Source organism: Sylvia atricapilla, chromosome 1, assembly GCF_009819655.1.
Source record: "Sylvia atricapilla isolate bSylAtr1 chromosome 1, bSylAtr1.pri, whole genome shotgun sequence".
NCBI lineage: Eukaryota > Metazoa > Chordata > Aves > Passeriformes > Sylviidae > Sylvia > Sylvia atricapilla.
Window position 1 is genome coordinate 70,647,909 of NC_089140.1, and position 23,108 is coordinate 70,671,016.

The window sequence follows — 23,108 nt, forward strand, 5'->3', positions numbered from 1 at the left end:
CTTTTAAAATTAATTTCTATGTAGCACTTCAGAAACCATTTTAATTACATTAGAACTGTTGTCATATTAACAAAGAACGAACTCCACAGAGCTGTCAAAAAACCTCTTATCTGTCAGTGGAAATAGAAGCAATTTCATCACTTGTCAGTCAAACTCTGTCATGACTAACATCATTAAGTATTTAACCTCTCCTCCCATTCTGCATTATGTAAAAAAAAAAAAAAAAAAAAAAAAAAAGAACAAATCCAAAAAAAAAATTCTATTAATGACTTTGTATATTTGTGCCTAAGTTGTACTGTAAGGTCTTGTGACAGCCTCTCTACATACAGACCAGCACTGCACTCAAATCACACCTGAATTAAGACTGATTAAAGCATTTACACTTAAAAGACACAGAGATACTAAAGTTACCAATTCTAGCTGAGTTCAGGACATCATGACTAGCCTGAAAACCCTGTCTGCTCCATGGACATAAAGTATATGACATTATACGCTTCATATCTACCAAAGGGTTTTTTCCTGTTACAATCTATCTTATCCAAACAATGAAACAAGCTATTGCTCCTCAATAAGTCTCTATTCAGTCATTGGTTTTAAACATCATTGCTCATATGCAGGTTCCAGTCTTATCCTCAGCAATATTTTCAGACATGAGTCTGATTTAGTAATTCTCTGTAGGCTGTTCTACATAGCTTAGCAACACAGTACAAACTCTTCTTTTTACAGCATCTTTGGAAAATGGACTGTTGTGAAAATAAACCAGTGGGAATCACATTTAAAGAGACTGAGTTCAAAAGTAAGCGCTAATTCATTCACAGTATGAGAGTCTTTAGAGCTGACTTTTCAAAACACACAGCACTGTGATGTGTAGATATTGCTCCAACTTATTTCATTGGGAGCTACAAGATCATTTTTGAAATCAAATTCAAGACAACATTCAAGTGGAGATCTCAATTAAAAGCTCATGTTGAAGAGAAGCAACCAAGTCTCACATACAGCATTGCTATGGCAAATACAGAAATAAAACTGTTCCCTCCTGCAGTCTTAACATGTTAACATATCAATTTTCTAATTAATCTGTGAACAGAAGCAACGTAACACCAGAGAAACAACGCTCAAATTTTCAACTTAAGTCAACCACATTACAATTACTGAAGCATCCAAAGACATAAGACACCTTTTCTTTATACGGCTAGTTGCGCACTTCAGAGGCCAGGGCTCTCCTCTGAAAACTGGTAAAACAAACCCAGGCATAAACCACAAACTTATTGGCCAAAGTCAAAAACTTCTTGCGAAAACCCCAAACCACCAAAACCCAGACGCCTATAAAAAAGCAAGGGGTAATCACAGTCTTTGTACAAGATTGAGACAATAGAAGCTATTTAAGACCATACCAGCAGCTGTGAATCCAACTCACAAAATTAGTTCTACAACCTTAATGGTCCTAGAGGAACAAGCAACACCAAGGGGGTTTACCATTTCAACACAGAAATGGCCTCATTGCACCAGCCCTGCACACACAGCAGCAATATTTACAGGGTTGAAACCAGTACATTCACCATTCAGACTTGAGGTACCATTACAGTGTTCATAATAAAAGCAAACACCTGGCTTCCTTTTCACACAGGCCGACGCCGTGAGGATGCACAAACAGCTAGATTCAGATTGAGAAACCCAACGAAGATCTGCTAAGAACACCAACCTCACGGCCTCTTTCCTGCTACCATTATCCCACTCTGCCAGTAACGCTGATTACAGAAGCCCACGCCCATTAGCACATCCCCGAAGCCAAGGTGTGTTATTATCAGAGCTATGGCACACTGGCACAGCTGGGCAGTGCCCACAGTGAAGAGCACCTGCCCAAAATGTCACCGTGGGCAACTGTGTCCGTGGCCTCGCTACTTACCACTGTCTCTGCAGAGGTTTAACTCCTAAAACTAACACCATTGTCTAGAAAATCATGGAATAAAATCTTATAACCTTTTATTTTACACTTCCATGAAGGATGTACGTGCTGCGTGAAGGATCAAGGGGTGTAAAAGGTACCTCCCTGCTGGCAGCACAACAGCCTCACTTGTTCGGAAAATGGGCAGGGCTGTTTGAAGGAAAGGAATCAAAGGGAAGGGCTGTGCTCAGTCACACAGCTCACCTGAGGAATGCGAAACATCATCATTTGTCTGAAGTACAAATAGCTGTACTCCAGGACACTGAGTGGAAGCATTTCAACTACAGTATTCAGAAAAGAGAACTATTTTCAGAACTGAAAGCGGAAAAGAAAAAAAAAAATCATTTTTTTAGAGGAAAACATATACTCAATTTTAAAAATAAAAATTTTAGTCCCAAGTGATTTGGCAAAGAATATCAAAGCAACTTCTTGTGGAGAAACCACTGAAAAGGAGAGGTCTACTTTGGCTGAAAACTGCTTCTTTCCCAGAAAGAAACCAAATCTGCCACAGCAGTGGGAACCCATTTTTTTGTCTTGGTATGTGCATTTTTATCAGCAGTCTCCTGTGCACAGATTTTAGCTTCTTTCTCTGAATTGAAATACTTTATAATTAGCAATTCCTTTTTGCTAAAAGCTTTCCTAGTGAATACTGGCAAAATAATTGCTATCAGCTTCACGTTTCAGAAACGGTAAAAGCAAATTAACAAGAACAATTTTGACAAGCATCACCTCCACATGGAACAAGAAAGTGTCACAGTGCACAGAGAAGCAGTGAAACAGGCTTAGGGTTTCCATAATTCATAGTAGAGAAATGCCAGGAGACATACTGGGGTAATAAAGGAGAGCCTGTGCATAGTTCCTGTCTCTTACCTTTACCACTGGAAAAGGATGAGCAAAATCAGAATGCCAAGATTCATATACTCAAAGATAAGATCTTTAAGCCATTTGTTTAAAAAAGCATGCATTTAATTTAGTTTGCGAAGTTAAAAATCGAGTTTAACATCACATTTTGCTTATTAAATTATAGTCTTTAAAAACATTGCTTCATTCCAGAGGAAAGGAATTTTAATTCTTTTCTTATTCCCAGAACTGGCACCAGATTTCTGCTGACAGCTTGTGTTCCCATGGCATATATTCAGCTCTCCCTGAAAGTTGAGTATAACTACTAAAGTAGGAAAATGTAAGGAACTCTCAGTGTGATACATCCCCCTCCACTGAGATATATAATATGAAAAACGTTATGTTTCATTCCCTCCGATGATAAAAAATTATTTTTACCAGTTTACCTAAAGGACACCAAGAAGGATCATATTAGCCATATTTTCATGTTAGCCATATTGTCATAGTATGTGCATTAAGCAGAAATAAGCTGCACTCTTCTACAAAATCTCATTAAATAATCTTTACACATGCATGACACTGTAGATCAGCTAAAAGCATAGACAAATTAAGTGGCATTACTTATTGATAGGAAAGCTCAAGAAAAAATATTTTAAAAATTAATGCTTTAGAAGCTACTTGAATTTACTTTGCAAACATCCTAAAAGATTTTAAAAATTACTAGTTGATGAAGCAGCCCAGTTGCCACATTTCCTGTAAGATCACAGGAAATCATATTGTCATGTACTAACACTCTTTGATTACATTCTACACAATTGCTTAATACAGTTGTATTTGTCATTTACTGTAGCATTATCAAACACAACACGCAGCATTCCACAAGCCTGGAAAAACTGTTAATAACATCGTTCATGCTACTTAGATACTAGAAAGATTTATATCAAGAACTCTGAATATTCATCCAAGCACAGTTCTGCTTCCAGAAGCACAGAATTTTTATTTAATTTAGTCGTCTTCTTTTACTTTCGACAAAGTTAAAATGTTTTAACATTAGCGTTGGAGTATCCTACAAGCACCTTAAGCCACCAGTAATAATTTCATTTGATAATAATACACTCTTTTCACTAAATTAAATTTTTACTACATAGGATTTCACTAGGGACAAACATTAAACAAGGCCTGCCAGTTCATTGTCAGGTACATCCCCACTTAGAAGCCATCTCAGGTTAATGCCTTCTAGCTTATCCTGCATAAAACCAGACGTTGAGAGTTACATAAGTGAATGACTGAGACTATCAAAAACTATTCTTGAGCATCATCATCTTGATGGCTACTTCTAGATCAGAAAAACCCAAATATGACTCCAGAATACAATTCTCTGTAGCAACAGAAAGAAGTTGTTCTTAATTTATGAACTGGCCACTGAAAATCTGCTTTGTAGAACAAAATTATTAAAATAGGGAATTGCTAAGGTTTGAATTTATTATGAACTAAACCTCAAAACAAAACAGGATAATTTGACCAACAAATATGCTACACCTTAACACACAGCAGTAAATTAGACTCCAAAAAATTATGAACTATCATACAAAGAAAGTAGTTGGGGATTATAAATGTCAGAAAAGCATGCAATTACAGCTGTATGTGGGAAAAAACCCAACTTACTCTGAGATACTCTTTTAGATCTCTGGAAAGTAAGAACTTATAAAAGCCCCCATGGTTTTTGACCAACAAGCCATGGATTATTGCTAAGACAAGCTTTAAAATAACCATATAGTTCTATGAAACTAAAAAACACACACAAGTTTTTCCTGATGAGCTGTGCTATTCCTATGAGTTAAGCTGTCCCTCCTCCCAATATACACATAAACCCCTTCTTGCATGGAGGAACCTCTGATGGAGAATTCTCCATCCAAAAGAAAATTATGTCATTAAGGGATCAAAGCCAAAACTTCAAGGTATCTGCAAATCAAAGGTCAGAAAAACGTTTCACAGACATCTGCAAAGGACAACAGTACCCATATTTAATAGGGTATAGTTAATCTTTACTTTTAGGACACCCAACCTAAAAAAATTAAACCTAATTTTTAAATGCAAAGACACAGGCAAACTAGCAAGTACTCTGATAACATATCCCAACTGAGAAGCTTCTATGAAAATTACTCAGCTCTGACACTTTTTTCCTTCCTTCCCTGTGCTACAGATACAATAAAAACCTATTGAAATTCAGACCTAAGGAAATGTAGATGTAGAAATAGACATTTTAGGCCTATTTCTGCTGGCAGTAAAAAAGTCTGCAAGTGAGGTATTTTACCTACCTTAAAAATTCCAGATCTAGAGTAAATTAGCCATCATGCAGCAGATGGCCTGCTCTTTTCTAGAGCTACTGGTCTGAAAAACCACATCCTCGAATAACTTGTATTTTCAGCTATCCTGCACAATATCACAGGCACAAAATAGCAGAAGCCAAGGAAACAGGGGATGGAGGTTAGTTGGGAAAAAGAATAAATTTCCTCTTGTGTTTCTCTGTACATGCTGAAGCCCCATATTAGTACTGAGCCACACACATGCATATGTGAATAAACCAAACTGTGAGAAAAAAGAGCATGTGTGATAGAAAATGTCGGATAAGATGTGTAGATAAAACACAAGGAGTTCTAATGGCATCCTTTCTACACTAAATCAATCAGGCATCATTAACTCTTTAGTAAGTTTGCATTTGGAACTACCTTATATAGCAGCTGAAACAGATATGCTGTGAATTTAAACGACTTAATTCCCCATAAATAAAACTGCAAACTTATTTTAACTGTACCACATTTCATAAGACATCTCTGGAGCAACATTACTTTGAAAAGTATTAGAAGTCTGCTGCATTTAAAATTTCTGCTGTGTTTCAACTTGTTCCAAGCTTACCGATGCTGGATCTTTCAGCAAAGCAAACTTGATCCACTGCAGCAGACATGTGATCTAGCATACAACCTTTACAGTAGAAACAGACTTACATAACAATTTTTTAAACCAACTTGAACTTGTAGAGTAAATTTTAGCAGATCAACATATTCCACATTGCTATGGTAACTTGGGGCTGGAACAAAAAGCCTTAAATTAATTCATTGCATCAGGCACTAAACCGTAAGCACCTGACCTACCAACCTTGCCTTACAACTCAAGTGCCTCTTGGTATGTTCTGAAAAGACTTCAGACCCTCTTCAAAAGAAAGGAAACTTAGTTACGTAAGCTACTAGAATAAAATTAACTTCCAAGCTGTCAGAACAATCTATTTACCAATTACCTAGAACAGACATTCAGTACTAGTCCATGATAGGCAATCCAAACCAGATTTAAAACAGATGATCAATACACTCACCTACTTCATATTAATAGCAAGTTATAAAAATTCATAGGAAGCATATGAGGGTAAACCCCTAAAGCTGGTTGGAGAAAACTAATCTATGCTTGCTGGCCAAGAACAGACAAAACCCCAAACCAACAAAATCCCACCAACCAACCACAACAAAACCACCAGATATGTAAAACAAATATTTTGCAGACACATTGGAATAAAAATGTATTACTGTCACTCTCATGACAGGCACACTGCAGAAGCTCATGAGAAAGATGAAACTACAAGTAGAAAACAGATAAGATTGTGCACCCTAGCACAGAAATAGCACTCTCACAGAACTGGGTTATAATACAGATGCACCTGGGCTGATCTCCTGGAGAGATATACCAAAACCAGGCTGCTTTTGGAGAGAGGCTTATTGCATAGACACTCTCAGGCAGCATCCAAATTAGTTGAGTCTGAAAGAATTAAGCCTGCCTTGCACAAAGCCATTTGGGTGCTGCTGCAGTCAACACTGAGGTCCAGAGGGGTGTGACCTTAGGAAAAGCATCAAACCCAGCCTGACCCCCTACAGATGTACAAGGAGTAGCTCAAGCTGCAGTGCTCCTGAGCAAGCAGACCTTCTCAAAACAGAACAGCCAAGGGTGAAGCATCACACGGAGGTACTTCTTCCAGCTCATTTCTGCTAAAGCCAGCTGGGGTATAGCTGGCTTTAGCAGAAATCAGAAAGCATCACCAGCATCAAATTAACTCCATATGCTTGATGCTGCAGGACTGCATTGTCCAAAATGTTTAAATCGGCCCAAATTAACTTGCACCACAAGGATTTTTCCATTTGTCACAGTAAAACAGCTTTCTGTTAAAGACTAACATCAGGCAAATTGATACAATTTAGTCTTAAATGGTTGCCCTTGCTGAAGGACTACTCAAAGTGTATGGATAACATCTATCTTTGTTCTCAAGCACTGTATTGCCTCAGGGTTTTTTTTTTGTTTTTTTGTTTTTTGTATTTGAATTTCAGTAATCAAGTTCTCATTTGCCCATTTTCTACATTTACAACAGCAGTAAATTTTCCAGTTAAAACTGAATTTGTGTCCATGTGCTTTCTAGAGAATTAACAAAAAATAACTAGCAAATGGACACCAAAGCACTTCTCCTATAAGAAAAGGCTGAGAGAGATAAAGCCGGTCAACCTGGAGAGAAGGCTCAGGGGGAATCTCACAATGTGTATAAATAATCGAAGGGAGGGCACAAAGAGGACAGAGTCAGGTTCTTCTCAGGGGTGACCTGTGACAGACCACAGAGAGTGGGCACAAACTGAAACAAAGGAGGTTCCTTTGGAACATCAGGAAACACTTCTACTGTAAGGGTAATGAGCACTGGCACAGATTACCCAGAAGGGTGATGGGGTCTCTATCCCTGGAGATACTTAAAAGGCCATCTGGTCACGATCCTGGGAAAACAGCTGTAGGTCACAGTAGTTCTGCTTGAGCAGGAGGTTAGACAAGATGATCACCAGAGCAACCTTACCACCTCAACTATGCTGTGATTATCTTTGCCATGGTTTCTCTTACCCTAAATGTTTCTTTCAAATGACAGAACAGCCCATAGCTTTCTCTCTCCTCTAACATCAGAGAAGATGAAAAAGTACTTGTTATATAAATACGAAATTCTTATTCTGTGACTTTTTACGTAACAGTATTTCCTTCAATTCAACAACAAAGCAATCAGCTGCATCACTATCATGCAGAGTTATATTGCAGGAAGGGAGGAAGAAAATTGCCTCTACCCTACAGTGCACTGAAAGGAAGAGTTCACTGTTTCTCAAAAGCTTTTTCAACTTTGCCTGTCTTTTAAAATAAAGTTAGTTTTTTTAACTATTTGTCCAACACCCTCAATATACTTAATGGCATGTCTCATGCATTCATGTAATAAATAAATAAATAGGTAAGGCCTACAACCTTTACTGAATAACTCAATGTTTTAGCCTGAGCTAGAGGACATTTCAACTCAGTTTCTCAAACCTGTAACTTTACAATACACTAGAAAATCAAACACAAGTAAAACCTTGAAGACAGGAGTTGTCAGTTTGAACCCAGCAGTATAAGGTTTCAAGACATACCTTTTCATCAAATGAAAGACTTCTCATCTTGTATTTTAGAAAGCTAAGTCACCTAACTCAGATTTTGTAAAAAATTGTAGCTTAGTTGGGAAGCGTAAGAACATCCTGAAAAAGATTTTTCCCATGTTTTCACTAATTCTGTGTTTATAAAACATAGAAGTCCAGTATTCACAAATTTTCAATTAGCAGAGATGGACTGCACACAGATCAGCTTTCAACATAGCTGATATCAATATCTACTTGATAATAACTTGCTGCAAATACTAGACAAACCTTTTTTATCAGGTAGTGAAAGTTGTGTAAAATTTTCAGCAAGCATTCTCTCAGCTGGACAGAGTTTATGAGTCACATCTTCAGTTATGAAAAAGGTAATTCTCAGAGGGAAGAAAAGCTACAGGAAATTTGATATAACTTACACAGAATTGAAATTACATATGCGAGAACTTAGAAGAGTCGCCAGTGGTTGGTTCTGAAATGCAAAGCTCTAGCTCAACATTCTAACTTTCTTCTTTCCACCTACCCAAAACCCAAAAAACAATCTCCTCTTTCCCTAACAGCAAAACCATCAGAAGGATGGTGTGCTGCTTCAGCACAAATCCAGCTTGTTTTGCTGAAGCTTTCAGCCACAGGATGGTTAAACTGACAGATAAATGAACTAGCTACGGTGCCTATATAGAGAGGTTCATTTATGCTTTACCCAACATCAAAAAGCAACAGCAGCTCTGGTACAGGAACAGAAGACAATTAAAAGCAATTAAATTCCCCATCTCATAGCTCTGAGAATCCTAAAAGAACCACAATGTGCACTAAGTTACGACAGGGAAAATGGAAGTAGTCACGATAGTCACTCACTACTCAGTGGATAACTTGATATTTACCTGCGTAGTAATAGAGGCTTCTACTCCCCCTGTGTCCACAACTGTCATGCTTATCATGCTACCTTATCTTGTCACTTCTTTGTGTAGTTACAGACTTACGGGGACTAACCTGTCTCCTGAACAATCTACCACTACATCCCAAATCAGCCCAACACAGACATCAGCCAAAGCTTCGACTCATCTATCAGGGACAGCTTCCAGCAGACCCAGTTTTAGTCATTTGACAAGTCCAACAGTTGCAAAAGCCTTAACATCAGCAGCTTGTAAGCTACAAAGAGCATGTTACTGAAAACCTGTCAGTGCATGTCACTGAAACACCAGTGTCAATGAAATGGAGTGCATTTAAAACAGTCACAACAGGAAAAGCTCACCTGGCTTCTCTATCAGTAAAGCCAACGTCAGAGCACAACCAAGCCTCTCAGGTTTCCTTAAGGCATCGCTCTTTTCCAGCAGGTTTGAAGCAAACTCTGCCTCCTTTTCTTTCAGCATTACATACAAACCTCAACTCTTTCAAATGTTTTCTGTATTTCATTAAAAGTGACAACAACCAGCTTTTCCCATCTGTTGATTACTAGCAGCTTCGATTACCTAATTATCTGCACCTTTCCCTCCTGTCCTTTCTCAAGGGAGCACATATTCCAAATCAGGTAGTAACACCACTCTTACAAGTTGCCAGTCTACCACCATTATCTGCAGATACAGCCAACAGGAGTAGGTATTTTTGCTTGCTTTCATAAAGTAACAAGGCAAAGACTTGAGATGACAACACCAAAACACCTAGCAAGTAGCCATTAGAACAAAAAATTGTTTGCCATCTTCTCAATTTCCTGCCTTATTTAGAGTGCAATTTAAGCTAAGGTATAATGAACTGTTTGGAAATAGTCCTCTTCTGCTATATTTTCATTGAGAACAAAAATCTGTTGTAACCGGTCATGGCAAAGCCCCGCACAAAATTACAATGTTTGTGATTCGGGATTGAGAAGAGCTGTTACCAAGACACCCCCTCTCACAAAGGTAGAATCTGTATACTCTTCCCACTTGGCTTTTTCCAATAGGATCCATCTGAATTTTGAAGGCTACAAGCAAAAGGAGCAAAGCATTAAAATATTCCACACCAGCCCCCCCCAAAAAAGCCCCAAAGGAAAAATCAAACACCCCAAACCATAAACAAAGCCAGGAACTTACTATGAAGAAGCTGCAATACTTTATATCTTTGTGCTCACAGATTAGTTTAATATAACTGGAATCAAATCCCCAGAAAGTTATAATTTCATATAACAATGAAATAATTTTTATAATTTCATAATAACAATGTTATCATGGCAATAACTAGAAAAAATTTATCTCCTGAAAACCACAAATGTAACATAAGTGCTCAAACCCCTTATGATTTCCATCAAAGCAATTTCAAATTTGGGGAATGTTGTGCTTTTGTAGCAATAAAGAAAAAAATAAATGGCAAATTTTAAGACTAACACTAGTCCTACCAGTATAAGCTGCATTTCTTCAGGAAACAGCATTCATCAAATACAGCCACCAAAGGGCATCCTATCAATCACATTAAAAAGAAGTTTCTTCACCCACTTATGCACAAGCTTGAATTATGGTCATGTGTATAATAAACACATCTGTGGTCCAGGAACACAGATGAGACATTTGAGTCACAGTTTTATTTCTAGATTTTGAGTGTCTTAACTTGGACTGTACCTTCTTACGCAAAAATGATAGGGACAAAAATTTATATTTAATAGTAAGTGCTGACTAAAGCCTTGCAAAAGACCTGGAATACAGTAAAAAAGAGGGGCTTCCAAACCATACTGCTCACATGGGTAGCATTAGAAAAATGGTATCAAAGTGCTCTAGTAGACAGGAAGCTACTGCTATTGAAACCAATTGAAGCAGCTCTCTGCAGTTTAGGAACATCTAGTTGAGACACAGGACCTGAAGGATGACTGCACACAGGTGCTGGGCACCTAAAGGAATAGTGTTACCTGCTCCACAGCATGAATTTGCTTCAAACTAGAAAAACAAAATTGCTAGACACGATATATTCCCACATTTTTCATTACATTATACCTTAATCTCAGTTTGTAGATGTGCTATTGCTGCTGCAGGAAAAAGGAAGGGTGTTTTTGCAAAGAAGTAAGAAATCCCAGTCATCTGACTGTCATTTGCTGTTGCAACCAAGTGCTCTGAAGCATGGTTCAAAGAGAAAACAGCCTCTAAGTCACTCGCTGACCACATGATGCTGGTTGTTTAAACCCGATGACACTTCAGCAAAATCTCTTAGTAACAGTCTTTGAAGACAAAGAGGAGAAATAAAACCACACCAAAATAAATTCCAGCATGTACTCAGAGCTTAGCCTGGCACTTCTCAGAGTCCTTTTAGGCAATGAACACTTGTACTGAAATTCTCCCATTCTGTACAGCACGTAAAGTACGAAAGCTTTCTATTGCTCAGTAGAAATCCTCAGGCAGCATTCCAAACATACTTCACATTCAATAAGAATTGCCAGTCATACTTCTTCTGCATCCACTCCAATTATGAAAAATCTCAGAATAAAGCCAGAGAAATTAATCTAACTTGGGGGCTGGGAAAAGCAAGTACAAAGCTAGCACTGAGAAGAAATTCGGACTTCAGAAATCAACAGAAATAATTTTTTTAATGATGTTATGAATGTTTTTTTCACTGAAGCATAAAATTCACATGACCTTGAAATGGCAATCATACCACCCTGCGCTACTTTCTACATCAATAGTTTCTATCAAGAAAACTAGTAGTTTATTCTCAAATAACTTTGGGCATGTTAAAGCGAGAGAAGGCACATGCACAGCTCTCTTACAAAGGCAGATACAACAGACTGGATCTCTCAACAGAACCGGACCTTTTGACTAACTTAGGAAACTGTTGAGACTTCATTCCTGGATCAGAACTATAGCTCAGTCACCTACCTAAATGAAGTAAGAGTAGATGCTTAGGAAAAAAAGTGAGGGAACTCTTCCAAAGACCATGATTTTCATCAGACTCTCCTGCAATCCACTTTTTAGTATTTGGAAAATGACATAACTACAGAGGCATCAGACTATCAGATCTCGTTCAATCAGAATCAGTCTGAACAGCATTGTCACACTTGCTAACTCAATTCTAGACTCCAGACTGCAAGGAAGTCGGATGGCACTAAGTTAAAAAAGCTACTTGAGCTACACAAAAATATTTTTTCATTGTTCTGCATCTATCACCTTTCAATGTCACTTAATGTCAAGTGCCTTTTGAATCACTGTTGAGACAAAAAAATCCTTTGAAATGCACTCCCTAACCTATTGTAGATATCAGATTTCAGACACACCTTTCGCATAAGGTCTAGCATGATATTTAATTTTGGTGCTTCAGTACTATTAAACTTGTCCAAATAAATGTTAGTCGCCTCCTCTCCCTCGTCCCACTGCTACGGCCTTCTCCGTCCTTTTTTTAATAGGGACATCCCACACACATCTATCAATTAGCAGGTCAGCAAAATAATTATTAAGCTGTTCTTACATAAGTGTACATTGGTCTAAGATTGCAAGAGGTCTTTTTTTTTTACATACATAACAACACAGCTACACAGGTTGCTGTTTTTCTAATTCCGGAGTATGCGCAGTATCAATAACTGGAAACAACGTATTATGCTAACAAAGAAAAGAGAATATTTAATCAATCGGATTGATTGGAATCCTCAAGGAAGGAGCTTGGGGATGAAACAGAAAATTTTATCAGTTCAAAGCCCTGAAGCACAAGTTTTTCCAACATACATTAATCACATCATGAAGGAGACTACACTGAAGCTCTCTATTGGACAAAGAGGAGTATGAAATTCTAATTATTCATAAACAAGACAAGCAGAACATAATACAGCAAAATTTTTGAAAATATCTTGAAATGCACTAACAAGGTCGAGTTTAGATGTCTCTATTGTCCCTACCATCCACATGCTACCAGTTATTTCCAAACTTAATGCGTAACTTTGTATCTTTGCAACATAAGAAACTCTTAGAAGAAAGGAAAATGTAGGACTATTCACAAAATGCCTTTAGGTATCCTGGTAAACACATAATTAAGTCTTTCACCTGTCTGCTACCCACAATTCCTTTCAATACCTTCCCACGAACTCATTAAGTCTCCAAAGTCAGGCGGCTGGTCAGCTTCTCTTTCCCGAGCCCCTTCCACAGGCTACCTCCTTTGTAGAACCCTATGCGTCTCGACAGCAACACTGACAAAACACACAGGTGATTTTATTCTAAGCCATGTGCGCTACTTTTAAAACTCAAAAGCTTTTAAGGCCAGCTATGTGACAACTGTCCCAACATCTGCACTCTTTTTGCTCCCTAAACTCATACCAACCAACTCAGTATATTTACTGCTCCCCATCTCCTTGGCTAGCCAAAGATTACAGACACTTGGTAAACACGGGAACGTTAATTATAGGAAGCCTTGTATTAGTTGTGCAAGACCTGTGAAACTCAGACCTATCTTTAGATGTACCAGCAGAAACAAACCCCTGGCTTCTTATAACCCATTCCTGACAGCTTTTGGACTTGAAACGTAGCACTCACGGCTCAACACCCCACTCTTTCTCCTAGCACCGTACGACTTACCTCTTGGCAATGAGCACTAAAGACACTACTGAAAATTATTTCTTCCACATTCGGTAAACACCCGTGACTTTCACAGAAATACCGAAGCTCGATCAAAATACGCCTGTGGGACCAGGATAACACCGGTTCTGGCAGCCCAACTCCTCAGCCCCCGGCTCCTACATCCTCCCCCAGTCCCGCGCAGGTTAGAGAGAGCCGGGAATGACTAGAAGAAGGAGCGATGCCAAACGCCTTTCCCGGCCGCCCAGCGACACCGAGAGCCATCTCCGCCCAGCCCCGTGCCCCCACTGCGGCTGCCGCCGCCTCCCGGAGCCCCCTCGGCCCCGAGCCAGGGTCACTTACTGAGCTGCCCGGGTCCGGGCTCCCTGCCGCCGGCTCCCCCGAGCCCACTGCTGCCGCCCAGGCTGCCCAGGGCCCCACCGGCGGGCGGCGTGCCGCTCTGCCGCTCGAAGTTGCCCGGGTTGGAGAAGAAATCGCGGAGCCGGGGCAGCTCCCGGCCGCTCTCCAGCAGCTCCGTGTGCAGCTCCAGCGCCGTCAGCAGGAACTGGTCCCGCAGCAGCTGCGCCGCTATCGCGTCCATCGGCACTCGCGGCAGCTCCCCTGCCCCCGCGGCTGCATCGCCCGGCGTCGCCGTCCGCAGACCGGGGAGCTCCTCGGGGCTCCCCGCCGTCGGCTCCGGCTGCTGCTGCGGGTACGCCGGCCCGCCCGGCTCGGTGCTGCTGCTGCTGCCGCCGCCGCCGCGCCGGGGCTCCTCGGACTCGTCCTCCTCCGAGTCGCTGAGGAAGGGGTTCACACTGCCGCCCCCGCCCGCCGCCGCCGCCGCCATCTTACAGCCCGGCGCGGCGCGACCGCTGCCGGGGCGCTACCGCGGCAAAGCCTGCGCGGAGACGCCGCCGCAGACACCCCTCCTGGCGGGGCCGGGGCCCGACCCGCTGCCAGGCCCCTGCGATGGCGTTGATGATGTTTGACGATGCTGCTCTTGCTGCGGGCGCTGCCGCCACCTGCGGCCACAGCGACTCCCGGCCGCCGCCTCCTCGGCAGCCTCCCACCCGCCCGGCTGCCGCTTCCGGATCCCCGCTCGCGCGAGACTTCCCGCGGCCAACCGCGAGCGGCACCCCTGCACACGGCCCCGCCCCCTCCGGCCTTCGCGCCCGCCCCTCCGCGCAGGGCGGGGCCCGAGGGTGGGGAGAGACGCTGAAGGGCGTGGCCACAACCAAGGGGCGTGGCTTTGGGGGCACGCCCGCGGCGGGGAGAGGACGCGGAAAGGGGCGGGGATTCGTGACGCTATCCCGGCGGGGCGGGGCCGGCGCGGGTGGCCGGAAGCGGAAGTGGCCGTGGGTCGCGGCGGGGGAAGAGGAGTGAGTCCTGGCGCGTGAGCGCTGAGTGCTTCCCGGGGGAGGGGGCGGCGATCCTGAGGCTGCGGGCCCGGGAAGGGGGGTGGGCATGAGCTGCGCTTCCCCGCTTCTGCAAAGCTTGGTCCGCTCCGCAGTCTCCACCGCGGCCGCCCAGCCCGTGTAGCCTCACGGCGCTGCTGGGACGGGAGGGATGCGAGGCTCGCCTCGGCCTCAGAACCCGGGCTGGAGGCTCAGAACAACGCCGGGTTGCGTTGGCTGGGCGACGGGAGGGCTTCCCGGGAAAAGCAGCGCCCTACGAGGGCCCCCGGGCAGGTGGACCTTGGACTGTCAAAGGAGGTGGTGGAGTCACTGGAGTCACTCTCCCTGGAGGTGTATAAGGAAAGACTGGACCCTCGGTGCCATGGTCTAGGTGACATGGAGGTGTTCATTCGTGGGTTGGACTCGATGTCATCATCTCAGAGACCTTTTCCAACCAAGGTGGTTCCTGTATCAGCAGTAGTGTGGCCAGCAGGAGCAGGGCAGTGATCATCCCCCAGCACTTGGCACAGATGAGGCTGCACCTTGATTTCTGTGTCCAGTTCTGGGCCACTCACAGCAAGAAGGACATCGAGGTGCTGGAGTGTGTCCAGAGAAGGGCAACAGAGCTAGTGAGGGAGCACAAGTCTGATAAGGAATGGCTGAGGGAGCTGGAGGGTTTAGCCTGGTGAAAAGGAAGTTTAGGGGGGACCTTCCCATTCTCTACAACCACCTGAAAGGAGGCTGTAGCAAGATGAAGGTTGGCCTCTTCTCCCAGGTAACAAGTGATAGGAGGAAAAGAAATGACCTCAAGTTGTGCTATTAACATTTTTCCTAAGATGCTTAAGATTGGATATTAGTAAAGATTTATTCACTGGAAGGGTAGTCAGGCATTGCAACAGGCCGCCCGGAGAAGTGATGGGATCACCATTCCTAGAAATATTCAAAAGACATGTGAATGTGGCACTTGAGAATGTGTTTTAGCAGTGAGCTTGTCAGTGCTGGGTTAACAGTTGGAGTCGATAACATTTGAGGTCCTTTCCAGCCTTAACAACTCTATGAGTCTGTGGAGTTGTGCATCTGGAAGTCTGAAGTTATCACTCTTAAAAAGATGAGGCAAAACTTTGTGTCTTACCCGGCAAAAAAGTTGGAGCCGGAGTGGAGCAGCAGGCAGTGTATTCTACTGAAGGAAGTTCAGCTAGCTGGAAACTATGCAAAACAGGGCCAGCATTGGTTTCTGTTTCATTTCTTTTAAAATGTTCTTCCGTTCCCACCAGTGGAAGATCTGTGTAAAGCTGATCCACTAGGACCCGTGTATTGGGGCTGAACTCTTGGTAATAGAATAATGTGAATCTTTAGCAGTGACATGGAGATCTGAAAGCACTCTTGAGTACTCACTCCAAACTCTACCATTCACGTGGTGGCATCCTGTAAAAGACTGTGCTTTCCAGTTTGGAATTTGCATAACTTTTCCGTAAATTTTATACTCAATTTAGTGTTCTCTCCTATAATAAACTTTGGATTTTATGACTGCTGTATTGTTTGGGGTCCTGCAGCGGCCTCTGGTGGCGACGCGCGGGGTTTGCAGCGCCCGTGGCGGGATCGGAGCGCTCCCTCCCGCCTCTCCCGGCACAAGCTCCTTTCTCCCCACTTCTCTGCGCTCTGGCAGTAAGGACTGACTTTTTTCACTCTTCCACGCCCAACATCAATGTACAAGTGTTCCACTGCTTCAGTGCTTTCGAAGAGGTTTGTTTGGGTTTGTGAAACTAAATTAAATGTTTACAGATGTCACTCGATTGCGCCAAAATAATTTATGGACGGCTGGGAAAAAGCTAACGTGGCTGAAATGTGTATTCCAGGATTGAAGAGTGTAGGTAGAAGAATGTGCTTGTAACAATATGCTTAAAACAGTTTCTTATGTGCCAAAGGGGTATTTGTTTTGAGAAACCAGAGAAGGAAAGCTGATAGTGTAGTGCCTCAGAGGATGTGTGCGGCAGAAAAAGCTGCATGAGTTCTGGAAATGGAGCATTATGTAGGTCTACTTGAGGCAGACGTCTGCAAGTTAATTATTCAGTAGTCAGAGAGGCAGATTGTTCGTCAAGCTGATTTGTCTCTTACTGGAGTTGCTGTCTCCTAACTTTAAAAGGATTTGAGTTGTGTGTCTGAAAAACAACATATCTAAGTACATCTTGGGAAGCTAAGAGTCCAAAATACATCGGCTTGTACAAAAAAATAAATCAGACTTCTTTTCAGTCTATGCATGTTTTGTTTCATGAACTTTTAAATTTATGGTCCTTGAGATGAAAAATGACTGGGAAAAACCTCAGACTTTGCTTTTACTGTGTTGATTTTGGTAGGAGTGTTAAATCTTGAGCTAATGCCTGAGAGTTTAATGAACTAAAACATATGACCAGTTTCAGGTTCCCTTTGTTGTTTGGTGAGGTCATGGGTGTGTAAAGTTCTTTCTTTCTTCACCACTGTGGTGCAGCACCAGCCATTCTCAGCCAGTGAGCACACAAGCTTTGAGGGGGTTTCTGTTTCAGCTTCCACAGACAAGGTTAATTTCATTCAAAGGAAATAATTCTATTAAGTACATACTGGAGCTTTTTTCTGTGCTGAATAATCGGGAGTATATGAATTAATGTGTTCTAGTAGGTCCTACAAGGAAGTAGGGTAGCTTTTTTTATCTGATTGGGATCCCAGTAAAGGCACTGGTAACAAAATAACGGAGAGCTATCTGAAGCAAATTGGTTTTCTACTTTAAAATAATGCTGATCTGTGAGTTCTACTAACTCTGGATTAAGTTTTCTTCTAAAACCGAGCTCCCTTTAACAATCTTTGCCTATTAATGTTTATTGAAAGCTAACTTTTGCCTCCTTTCGAAAGAAACTTGAAACTTGAATTATGACTTTTGTTTGCTTTCGGACCTTAAAAATGAATTTTGGTGCTTTGTTAACTCTAAGCTCTAAAATATTTTGATATTTTGCAGGAGCCAGATAATGCAAATGTTGAGACTCATAATGTTGGTGGCTTGTGCTTCAAGACCTCTGCCATGTCCCTGAAATTGTATCTGTCCATTGTAGATTCAAGGGAATGTTTTTTAATGAGAGCAACCTGTATTGGTAGTTAATGGTTATTTGTCTTACATTCAGATGTAGCTTTGTAGGAGAAGGGAATATGGGTGACCTCACCCCTGATAATTAACAGCTGTTTTAATTAATACAGCCTCACCCCTGATGAGTAACAGCTGTATCCAATAAGGATGAGTCAGATGAAGGAGGGGATTAGCTGGTAAGGGGAGGATTATCATGGAGGAGGAACCTTGAGGAACATGAAGGAGAGAATCATGGAGGAGGGTCCTGGGGAGAGAGAGTCACTGCTGTGAGGTCAGTCTGGGTCTGTAGTCACAGTCCAGCCAGGTAAAAGCCTGTAGTCAGGGTCTGCAAACCAATTAATGCAGTCATAGTTGAGCAGGAAATAACCAGCAGTCAGAGGCTGCAAGGGAAACCTACAGCAGGGGCTTGCTGCAGCCAAAATGGTGAATAGTTGGAGTTAAGATGATAAGCAGTGAAGAGGAATAAACCAGGACCTTTTTTATGCTGTATTTAACAAGAAGTCTGTGTCTTGGCTCATTTTTACCCTATAATGAGAGGGCTCCTGCAACATTGCTTTACCTAGAGAAACTTACTTTATGAAGGGTTTGTTAAATTGGGATTTTAAGTAAAGATAGTACAACAGTGCGAAGGGACACCTGGGAATATTTTCAGTGTCACCAAAAATGTGATAATGAGCCATGAAGTCAGATGAAGACTTGAGTTAAATAAAACAACCCCCCCAAATCCCTTTGAGTTTGACTTTGGCTGTATTTTTCTACTTCCATAGCTGCTGTTTTTTAGTGTTACTGTAAACAGTGGGTATTTGGAAGCCTACCATAAAAAAAAAAAAATCGAGCACACTAAGAGCCTTAGGAGTATTTTAGAGAACTTGTTCAGGCTTTATGATGTGTTTATTTATGCTTTTGTGAGAATGAATATGCAAGGAAAATTGCTGTCACAGTTGAGTGAGGAAATATAAATTGCGAATCAAAGATGTGACCTTTTATGGCACTGTAAACACTTCAATATTGTATTACTTGGGCCTTATTCACTGTAGCCTGGAAGATGGAGCACATTGCCTGGATCGTAGGGAGCCCAGAAGGGTGTTGCAGAGGCTCTGAGATGGGTGCCTTACCCTGCCTCAGTGTGGTGAGGGACAGTGGAGATAGGGAAAGGAGCTGCTTTGTGCGTTTGTTGTCCCCTTCATGTTATTTCTCTTCAATTTAGGGTTTGCACAGTTTTTGAAAAAAAAAAAAAAAAAATCCATGTTTTTTTCCTTATATGGCCTGCTGATTGCAACTAATGTGAGGTACAGGCTTCAAAGAATGAAGGAGTCTGAGGATGTGCTTTGAACACGCTAAATTAGGTCTTCAGTTAGGAGGAGATGGCATCCTGTCCTGCTAGCAACACAGAGATTTGTGTTGGGAACTAAACTACAGCAAAGTCATCTTTATTCTTCTTGCTGCATTCCTCCCGCCACTTGAGGTTATTTTCGACTGATTTTTTTTTTTCTCTAGAACGCTTAACTACTCAGTTGTACACCTGGCTCTGCCAGCCCAAGGAAGAAATTTGGCATGGGAATAAGTGGGCAGGAGCAGAGGAGGACAGGACAGCTCTCTGCAGCTGCACTGGGTTGGTTTTTCTTGCAGTATTTGTAACTGTGAAAGCCTCTTGGCTAACTGTTACCCCCATGACAGCTGTTTCTGTATAAAATACCTGATAAAGTGTTTTTGCCTTGCTGGTCCCTTTATAGTTACAAGTAAGTTTCTATAGGTGGCAGGGTAGAAGTGAATAACTGATACGCAGATCGCCTCAAATATGAGAACTGGAGAATTATTGCCCATCTGTGTTCTCCAGGTTTGTGGGTTTCTCCCCTAGAAGTTTTTAGTTAGTCTTCTGAGCTCTTTTTTTTCTCTACAGTGAATCTATTGCTGTTTATTTGCTGAAAGAGTTTGAGTGGTGGGGAGGTTTCATTTTAAATCAGCAGTTCCCCTTATTGCAAAGCAGCAGAATACAGATTGTTTTCAGGAATAATTTTCTGTCTCCATTAGTTATTAGGGTGAGTCAGCAGCTGAAAAATAAAGATGTCTTATACAAATGAGAAGTGGCTTGGCTTTGTAATAAAAACAAATATAAGCTCAGAGGGCTTCCGCAGAGGGTGTTTGCAAGGTGATATATCGCAAATGCTGATGAATGTTAACTACTTGGTTAGTCGAGGCTGATGTAGGAGCACAGAGGACTTTGTTTTAAAGTGAATGTCAATATTTCAGGCTGCAGTAATTCCTAAGTTCAGTGGGTTTTGAGTCCTATCGGAGCTTAGGGAAATGCTTACTTTGTGAACAGCTTGCAAGTATGACTGCTAGTGGAGAGAGAGTTAGAGAGAAGGTGATTCCTTTGCAAAAGGATTTCTTTCTGCATCCACCTCAAAGTATGCTTGCACAAATACTGTGTATACTTATCTTACGACTCGATGCTCTTTTAAAGAGGGTATAGCCCATCCTTTTTAGCCTCTTTCTGCGCTTTCCATCTTGACTCTTGCAGTTGTTTGAGAATTCGCGGGGCGGGCATTCCCGTGTTCCGGGCGAGGGCAGGACCCTGGAGAGCTCTTGGTCTCACTGGCGCTCTCCAGACATAATTCTTGTTTGTTTGTAGTGGTTGCTCTCAAATGTGCAACTTGTGACTTAATAGAAAAAAAACCAACTTCTGCCAACTTTTTTAAACCTTCCTTATTCGTACTAGCTTCTGTAGAACTTACATCAAGCACTGTTTATTTTGGGGTTTTTTGTTAAAGGGTATTTTTTCCTCTGTGTGTATCTATAATACATTTGCAAATATGCAGCTGAAAGTTGGTTTTTTCCGTCCTCATCCCTGTGTGTTCTACGTTAATATTTGTTGTATGACTTTAAAGTCTGATCCTTGCCCCTTTTGTTGTTAAAGGGCAGAACTGTCATGCTTGTGTTGGTACTTCTGCTTTGTTGTGAAGTTTTATTGCAAATGGATTTAAAAATACCTCAGGGGGCCTTCAGCCTTGGTTTGTGAAGGAGGGCTCCAGTAAAACAGAAGACTGCTGTGGCAAGCTGTCTTCCATGTGCTTGTATTCTCTTAAGTGCCACTTGTCCCTTGACCCTGACCTGTGAAATCTGGGAGGATGTGTTTTATTAGACACTGTCAGGCTGATGTTCTTTCCCCAAAAGTGTCCCATAAAATTTTTGATATGAAGAATCTGTCTACAACATCTCCAGGCAGGTTAAGAAAAAAACAGTGACAGGTGACAGAAAAACCCTTTTTTTTTTTTTTTTTGTGTGTGTGTGTTATTCAAGAATGCAGAAATCTGAGGAAACCTGCTACTTTTGGTGGTACAAAAAAGAATCAAAAAGTCCATATATATGTATATATACACACACACACAGAGTATAACTGATGTTTGAGGAAGACTTGCTGGTAGGTAGAGTATTGCTGAATGACTTAGAAAACAAGAAATATTCAAGAGGATTTGCAGATACCTCCTGAGACCAGGCATAGGTCCTCCAAATGCTGTTACACAGTGAAATAATTCACAGCAGGATCAGTCAGGGTTTCTCGTTGTTGGGTTTTGGTTTTTTCTGAATTCTGAACTTGTAGCTGCATGCATCCTGAGTGGATGTAATTCTGAATTTCTATTCCATGTTTTGCCTCCACTTGGCTAACAAGTGGTACTCTTGTTTTCTCTTTCATGCCTTGAAACAGTAATTGTTTCTTAATGAACTGCTCTTGTTCTCTTTATCACTGCTATCCTGTTGTCAGTGTTGTTCTCAGGTATGTTTTTTTTCTGGGAAACTTGTGAATACAGTTTCCCATGTTTAGAGATAACTCAGAGAAAATTGCATAGACTGACGCTGGGGTGACTGATTTGCAGTATGTTCAAGTATTGGAACACTTGATGTTTCATTGATGCTTTGCAGGTCATAGTCCAATTACTCCCTTAAAAAGTCTGGCAAAAGACTTTTCTAGGCAGGCAGAGTAATTTTGATTATCAAGTGATGCGAAGAAGAAAATGAAGTATTCTTTGGGCTCTTTGCCTCAGATTTGGATGTGCTTTACTGAACCACATTTAAAATTTAAAACAGTTGTCATTTGTTATTATAATCCCTAAAATGCTCAGTGAAGATGTTGAACATAAAATAATTTTAAACAGATGGTTTGAATTACAAAAGCCACTTCAGTGCCAGAGCGAGTGGAAATACTGTAGTCGCAGTTTCATTGTCTGGCAGAGTATGTTATGTTTCAATAGAGAAAGAAAAGGAAAACTTGGGAAAGAGGAAAAGGGAATTTATTATTTTCCCACTTCATACACGATGAAGTCAAGATGAGGATTTGGGGTTTCCTGTGTTTAAGTAGTGGGTGAAGATATGTGAGTTATTCAGAATTGGCTGGTCCATCTCTTGTGTAAAATTACAGCTTTGTGCAGTCAAGAGGTGTGGGCTGTGACAGCAGGAATTGCTTAAGTGCATTTCCTGACTGGTGTAGCCCTTTAAAAATCGAGTTAAAAAAATAGGGTAGGGACTGCTAACACCACCTTAGATGTTGTAGAGCTGCCATATCATGCAAAGTCAGACCACCCAACTTCCATTTGCTCCTCTGCCCTAAAAAAAAGAATAATTTTTTATGTGTGGACAGATTGTACAGTCGCAACTTTGACAGTTAAACTACAAAATACACAACACTGTTCAGCTGAAAAATATTAGTCAGCCAGAAGCACAGCGGACATTCTTGTCTATTTCTTTTTTCTGTAAAAGACACTTACCTAGGCCATTGCTACCTATTAAAAATGCATTTCCAATGGGTTTTCTTCTTTTCTTGATCAACAGACTTTACAGTATTTGTGAAGCATGGCC

The 23,108-nt window shown here is 41.6% G+C and overlaps 2 protein-coding genes across 3 annotated transcripts in view; one reads left to right on the top strand and one right to left on the bottom strand.

Annotated features, from left to right (window-relative positions):
• The window catches only part of RELCH (RAB11 binding and LisH domain, coiled-coil and HEAT repeat containing), a 76,065-nt gene extending 61,234 nt beyond the window's left edge, over positions 1 to 14,831 (bottom strand). Inside the window, 1 exon segment of the mRNA XM_066326097.1 lies at positions 14,112 to 14,831. Coding sequence (XP_066182194.1) covers positions 14,112 to 14,595 — 484 coding nt within the window. The 5' untranslated portion in view covers positions 14,596 to 14,831.
• A 238-nt stretch (positions 14,832 to 15,069) lies between these two features.
• Positions 15,070 to 23,108, top strand: part of PIGN (phosphatidylinositol glycan anchor biosynthesis class N) — a 97,410-nt gene continuing 89,371 nt past the window's right edge. The window contains exon 1 of one of the 2 annotated variants that reach the window (XM_066326109.1): positions 15,070 to 15,127. The gene's annotated coding sequence lies outside the window, so the exon portion shown is untranslated. Of the gene's footprint in view, positions 15,128 to 18,484; positions 18,526 to 23,108 lie in introns of those variants that run through there. The other variant, XM_066326119.1, reaches the window with a different exon arrangement.